The 7,030-nt window shown below is 51.2% G+C and overlaps 1 protein-coding gene across 1 annotated transcript; it reads left to right on the top strand.

Annotated features, from left to right (window-relative positions):
* Window positions 1–6,187: 6,187 nt before the first annotated feature.
* LOC136533603 (uncharacterized) lies at window positions 6,188–6,634 on the top strand. The gene has a single exon (XM_066526157.1). It carries the CDS (start codon window positions 6,188–6,190, stop codon window positions 6,632–6,634), a length of 447 nt encoding a protein of 148 aa, XP_066382254.1.
* Window positions 6,635–7,030: the final 396 nt, after the last annotated feature.

Below are 7,030 nucleotides of genomic sequence, written 5' to 3'. Positions count from 1 at the left end.
TGGGGTAGGTGAGGGCACCGCTGCACCGGTGAAAGGGGGAAGGGGTTGGGTGGCGTGGACACCGTTTAAAACGTGTCACGTGTCACGTGTCACCGAACCGACTGGGCAAGACTCTGACTACGGCAAGGAAGAGCGGTGGCTGGGCTGGGTTTCCACGCCTCATTTCACACGTCCGCGCGAGGGCCCGCGGCGCTCGGGCGTAGCCCGCTTAAAGATGGCAGCGGATCGGGTTTGGGACGGATATCCGCGGGTTTCGGTTTCTCGGGTTTCGGTTTTGGTGTCTGTTTTTCGTCCATGGTTTCGCGGGTTCGGATACCCGAAATACCGTGGGTTTGGGGCGGATCCTAATTTTCACCCGTGGTGCTCCATCGGGGCCCCGAAAGATGCAGCCCACTAAAAGCCCAGCAACCAACCCTAAGTATATAAGCCTGATTGCCTGAAACCCTCACTCCCTCAGCCTTAGCCCTCGACCCCATCCGCACGGCCGCACCCAGGCGGAAGGCGCGCAGCTCCACGCAGTCTGGCCAGTCCGCGACGTCGTCGACATCGCCAGCCTCGCCTCCGCGACCTCGCCCCATCCCCAGTTCGCGATGTCGCTGACCTCCCCACCTCGCCAGTGAATCCAACAGTCCAGCAGGTACGACGGCACATCATCCCTTCCCTAGATCTCAAGCTGCTGTATCAATGTGTGCCATTTTCTCAATCTTCTCATGTAGCCATGTATGTTTTTGCCTTTTTCATTTGACAAGAAAGTGAGCAATGTCGACTCCTGGTGCTACAAGTGGATCTCAAGCTGCTGCTGTATCTCAATCTGTGGGTTCTCGTCCGCAAACTCGTCCTCATCTTGCATCCGGTTTAGCAACACCACCATCCGGTTCAGCAGCACCAGCAACTGATTCTGCAACTGTAGGTAATTATGATGTGGTAGAGGTAGAAGATGATGTCCCTGTTGGTTGTAAGAGGAAGCTAAGATCTGAAGTATGGAAAGACTTTGATTTGATTAATGTAAATGGGGTTTGGAAAGCAAAATACAAATGGTGTAAAAACATTTAGGTGGGGAGACAAGAAATGGTACAACTCACTTGAAGAATCACTTTGCTGTATGTCAGGACAGAGCTAGTAGAAAAGGTTTAACACAGTCTACTCTTAAATTATCTACAAACCCAAGAAATGGCAGTGTCACATTAGACGAGTATGTGTTTGATCAAGATGTCGCTAGGAAAGAACTTGCTTTAATGATTATTGTCCATGAGTATCCTCTTTCCATGGTGGACCATGTTGGATTTCGCAAGTTTTGTGCTGCATTGTAGCCAGCATTCAAGTTAGTGTCTAGAAACACAATTAGGAAGGATCAAGTGCAAAAGCAATCAATGGTGAATTATATCAAGAAATTGAGTTCTCGTGTTGCTGTTACTACGGACCTGTGGACAGCAAACCACCAGAGGAAAGGTTACGTGGTAGTTACAACCCATTTTTTTATAAAGATTGGAAGCTAAAAAGTTTTCTTATTAGGTAACAATAAATCGCATCATTTTGTGTTTTTGTGTTATGCATTTTGTCTATTGACAGCAAACCACCAGAGAAAAGGTTACAGTGGACATGGCTATCGGCTACCTGCAACCTGCTAGCCTGCTAGGCTGCTACTCTTATATTCTGTACATTGCCTGCTACTTGCTAGTACTTTCATGGTGTATCAGCAAGCTATTCTGCTAATATATCATGTATTGTATTGCTGTCTCTGTTGATTTATTGTAATATTCTCGGGTTTTGGTTAATCCGTCGGGTTCTGGGGATCAGCGGGTTTCGGTTTTAGGAATGGATTTTCACCCGAATCGGGGTTCGGGGGGGGGGGGGGGGGGGGGGTTGAGTTTTAATTTTGGGTTTCGGTTTTGGGTGCCCAAAGACTCGACCCGATCCGAACCCGCCCCATTGCCATCCTTAAGCTGCCCGCTTGTGCCTGCGTTTCATGCGCTCACGTGAGCCCTGCGTCGCTCATATGTCTCCTACGCCACGCGTCCGCGCGGGACCGCTCGCGCTCGATTCCCACGCGTATCCATGTGCAATACCTGATCTACTTTTGAAATATTCAGATGCAATACTTGTAACATAAAAAAGAAGACAGTTGAAACACTTGAAACATGTGTCTGAAACACTTGCAAAAACACATAAAAAACACTTGACAACCATTGCAAACATATGTAACGTATAGATAAAACACTTGCAACATAATGTGAAACATATATAACATCTAGATAAACACACTTGCAACGTACATCTAAAAGATAGATAAAATTGGGAACTGATGCTTCCAACATACGTGTACAAACCATTGTGACATATGCAACATCCGTATGAAACACTTGCAACATACCTCTAAAACATCTAGAACATACGTTTGCAACACACGTTTTTCAGCGCAACATGGCGCGGGCAGCGCGGCAAACTGACGCGGTGGAGACGGCTGTGATAGCAGATGGCGGCACCCGACGCGGCGGAGGCAGCCGCGACAACAGATGGCGGCACCCAGCGAGGTGGAGTCATCCGCGATAGTTGGATAGAGGCACCCCGCCGCGATGGAGTCAGCCATGGTAGGCCTACCTGGCCACTGTGGCTCGGGGACGGCGGTGAGGAAGGACAGTGCCAATGCGGCCAAAGAGCTTGGTGACAAAGACGGTGGCGTGGCCCTGCGCCTTGGCGTCGTCGATCCACTATAGCGACGTGGGGTGAATCTACGCGGGCGAGGGCGCACAGCGCGGGCGGGAGCGAGCGGCGCTTACGGAGGTAGGAGCGCGGGCAGGAGCGACCAGCGCTTGCGAAGCGAGGTACGCGGGGTGGGAGAGAGTGATACGTGCGGAGCGAGGCGATCGGAGCTTTTGTCTCTGTGGATGGTTTGAATAGGGCATCCGAACGCCCTAAACAGAGCATTACCGCTTACAAAATGCAAGTAAGTGAAGTACAATTCTTGTATTTTGATTCTTCTGGTTAATTCAGTCTTGAGAGTAGGAACTAAAATTTCTTTGGTTATTTTGGTTTTCCTTGCTTTCTGGAACAATCGATTTTCGATTTCATTTCTTTTGGTTTTGGTAGTTTGATTTTTCGATTTCGGTTAATTATGCTCACCCCCAACGACACCCATATTGATGTCGGGTGTCAGGATGATCTCCAAATCATCATTCTACACTTTCCTAGTTCAAAAATTGTGAAGTTTTAATACAATAATGGAAGAGGTGTCAAATAAATGGTTAACTGAACTTGTCTAAACTTGTGACTCTCATTCCATTGTTATGTTTTTGTGGCCATGGAAAAACTCACCGAATATCATTTTCTTTTTTTTAAACGAATCAGGCAGGAGAGCTGCCGATTATATTAATAAGAAGAAGGCTCAGACAGGGCAAACAACGACACTTCAAGAGCTTACAACGGAAAAGCAACAACTACAACGAAAAAACAACTACAAACAACGATGAAGCATACAACTCTGTCAAGACGACGATCTGCTTGCAACAAGAGCAAACAACAAGGCACCCCCAACGATGTTAAACAACTCACTTAATTGCAAGGAGACCTCTGCCATCATGTCCCAAAAAGCTCGGCCCTTTAAACCCATCAATGGCTTGAGAAGGTCTAGCGACAACAGTTGTTGCAGGCAGTCTGTGTAGTCTTCAATCGCGCTCTCATTGAGTTTCCCATCAATCCCAACAATGCCCAAATCTTTTAAGACACTGCGTTGCAAGGCGGGCACTTCGACGAAGTGATGATTTGTCATAGGCCTTGCGTCGACGTCTTGTTGTCGTGGTTGATGATGAGGAGGGACGCATAACGAGGCATGCAAGATCCTCACCCTTCGAAACAAATGTCACTGAAGAAGGCACAATCAATGGATCCTCTATTAACGGTGGCTCTTCCACCTTGACCTTAGTTGTAGATAGGGTAGAGGCATCTTTGACGGTGATAAGAAAGATAGGGTCTTCATCTGTCACTTGTGCATCTGTGGTAGCTTCCTCATCATCTGATGCATCCTCCACAAGAACAATATCCTCAACAGAGGTAACAGCTTGCATCAACGTTTGTTTTTCCTAAAACTTGGAGGTCTCTACTTTGTCAAACGTCCTTGTAACCACCTCATTAATGATGGGATCCGTCTCTCTATGAATCTCTGTAGCTATGATCATTGTGGGCATATCCTCAATGACAGAGTCTATAGTGTTTGCTCATATGTCCTCGCACACCATAGAGTTGGTAGGCGTGCAAGCCGTAGCAAGAGAAGTGAGGACCGACAGTGTTGGAGAGCGTCGAACTAGAGAACATGGCCCGAAGAGCTCAGCCATGTTGGAAACTAAAGTATGATCTTCTAGAGGATCCACCCCCTCCAAATGGTTGGCCATACGTGCTAACCACAACTTGATGTTAGAAATATCGTCTCTAAGAGGGCGCAACACTTCCTCCAAACGAGCAGCAAACAACTATTGAAGTTCTGATCGTAAAGTTTCCACCAAAGGTGTAATCAAGGACTAGAGGTCCAAAGTCGTCGAAGCAGAAGTAGCAAAGCAACAGCTATGATGAGAAGGAATTGGACGTGACTCTGATGACTGATTGCAAAGTTGTTTTAGCAAAGAAGACGAAGACCCCACTGTAGTCTTCAATGGAGGCATGGCCATGACATTTGCCCAACTATGAGCTTGCTGAGGGCGTTGAGGTTGGGGTTGCACGAAGGAGGAGTGGGCTCTTAGGGACGACAATCCCTCTCTCGATGTCTAGGACGACGACATTGAATGCAATAGAAGGAGTCTCGGCACAAGTTGACTTGGTGATCACGTGCAAGGCAATGGTAACACCTGCCTCGGGCCCATCTCTTGAAGGCCAGACTGCGCTCTGACTTTGGTACATGTGGTGGCGACGATGATTGATCCACACGGAGCTCGAATGGGTGAAGGCGGGGATGATCTTCCGAGTCAAGCACTAGAGCCTCCATTGACATGACCACAACTCACCTCACTTGCTGGCAAGCATGTCGAAGGAAGAATGTTGCAGCTGCACGTAGGATACCTTGTCGGAGTATAGATGACTGAAAGGATGAATGACGGTAGTGGCGGCGGGGGCGACGACGACACAGAGTTGGAGCAGACCCAGGCAGCTTATTCTCCCTAGCGGTGGTGCAGACAAATTTTGAGAAAGTTGGCGAGGCGTGATCGAGAGAGTTGACGGCGAGCACGGCACGGATGAGTTGTCGCCGAATACGCCAAACTCAAACTCGGGCGTGTCGGTAGATCCGGCGATGAAGAGTGACAGTCTTGCTTGTAATCCTATGTTCCCGCTCAATTCAAATTCAGGTAGAGTAGTGTTGAGCACGGCTTGGACGATCATATCCTCCCATGCGCATCGTTGTATTTGTGGCCACGACGAGGCGCTTCATTCGCGTCGTGGCGAGTGCTGCCCGCGGTCTGTGGCATGGCCTGGTGTGTGGGATGGCGCACATCGCAGAGATCATGGCACGCATGGCGAGCATGCAGGAGAGCGAGAGAATAGCTCCGCCACTCCCTGGTAGTTTCCTTTCTTAGCTTTTGTAGCTTGTGTATAAGTAGGAACTCAATATATTCAGAAAAGCCTATGCAATCTTGCTACGGCACCAAAAAACCCACCTGTGTTCATCGTGTTCGTGAGGTTTGAGAATCTTGACCAGAGTGATTCCGGCTGACATTTGGCCTCAGAGCTGACCGATCCAGGGATCATGCCGCGGTACTCCATCCCACCCAGTGGGCGCTCATGGACGCCACCGCACCGAGGCCGCCACTATCCACTGTCGCCGTCACCAGGGCCACGCCGAGGTCGCCATGAGCCCGAAGTCATCATCCACCACGCCGAGCGGGATTCCAATGGGAATTCCTCGCTCAAATTCCCCATGCTCACTTGCACCAACTATCAAGAGTGGGTGATGTTGATGTAGGCGAATTTTGAGGTAGTGGGGTGGTGGTACGCCGTCGAGCCAGAGGAGGGGGACATGATCGACTACCGCGACGACCGTCTGGCGCTCGCCGCAATCCTGCGGTCAATGCCGGCGGAGATGCTGGGCACATTGTGCGGCAAGGGATCGGTGGCCGCCACTTGGTAGGCTATCAAGACGATCCGCGTCGGCGTGCAGCGCGTGCGAGAGGCGAGCGCGCAGCAGCTGCGGCGCCAGTTCGGCGCCATGGCTTGGAAGGATGGGGAGAGTGCGGAGGATTTCGCGAACCGCATCACCGGCCTCGCCAACAACCTTCGTGTCCTCAGCAACGACATGAAGGATGTTGAGATCGTCTGCAAGATGCTGCAGGTTGTCCCAGAGAATCTTGCTCAGGTGGCGATCTCCATCGAGACGTTGCTCGATCTCAACGACCTCTCCATCGAGGAGATAACGGGGAGGCTCCGTGCCGTCGAACAGTGGCGCCAGGCACCACCCGTCACCGACAACCAGGGGCGTCTGCTCCTCTGTGAGGAGGAGTGGATGGCCCGGCTCAAGCTCCGCGACTCCGAAGAGAAGGGGAGCGGGAGCGGCACCATCGGCGGCAGCGGCAGCACCACCGGCGCCAGCGGCAAGAAGCGCAGCAGCCGTGGTCGTGGCCGCGGGCATGGCAAGAGCGATGCCTCCACATTCTAAGATGGGGCAAAAGCCCAGGTGGGAGGTGGGAAAGGCCTCAACCAGGACCAGTGCGCGTGCTGCGGTAAGTCTGGCCATTGGGCCAAAGATTGTAGGAGCAAGCCCAAAGGAGAAGCCAACGTGGCGCAGGCTGAGGAGGAGGATGAAGCCTCTCTGTTGATGGCTCACGCATCAGTCTTCCCCAATGCGCTGCCACTGCCCACCAGCGAGGCCTGAGCTGCTTCTCCCCCACCGCTGCGCATCGTCGAGGCAAAGGTCTTCGCACAACTCGATGGCTCCGTCAAGCGCGACGATGGCGTGTGGTGTCTGGACAGCGGGGCCATGAACCACATGTCCGGCTGCAGGGAGGCGTTCATCGACATCGACACCTCTGTCCACGGCACCGTCAAGTTTGGC

The sequence above is a fragment of the Miscanthus floridulus genome, unplaced genomic scaffold (genome assembly GCF_019320115.1).
Source record: "Miscanthus floridulus cultivar M001 unplaced genomic scaffold, ASM1932011v1 os_1010_1, whole genome shotgun sequence".
Classification (NCBI taxonomy): domain Eukaryota; kingdom Viridiplantae; phylum Streptophyta; class Magnoliopsida; order Poales; family Poaceae; genus Miscanthus; species Miscanthus floridulus.
The sequence above is the reverse complement of the archived record's forward strand: the minus strand, read 5'-3'. Positions and strand labels throughout refer to the sequence as shown.

Excerpts from the sequence above, each read along its gene's own strand:
- LOC136533603 (XM_066526157.1), top strand. The coding sequence starts at position 6,188 with ATGGCTTGGAAGGATGGGGAGAGTGCGGAGGATTTCGCGAACCGCATC.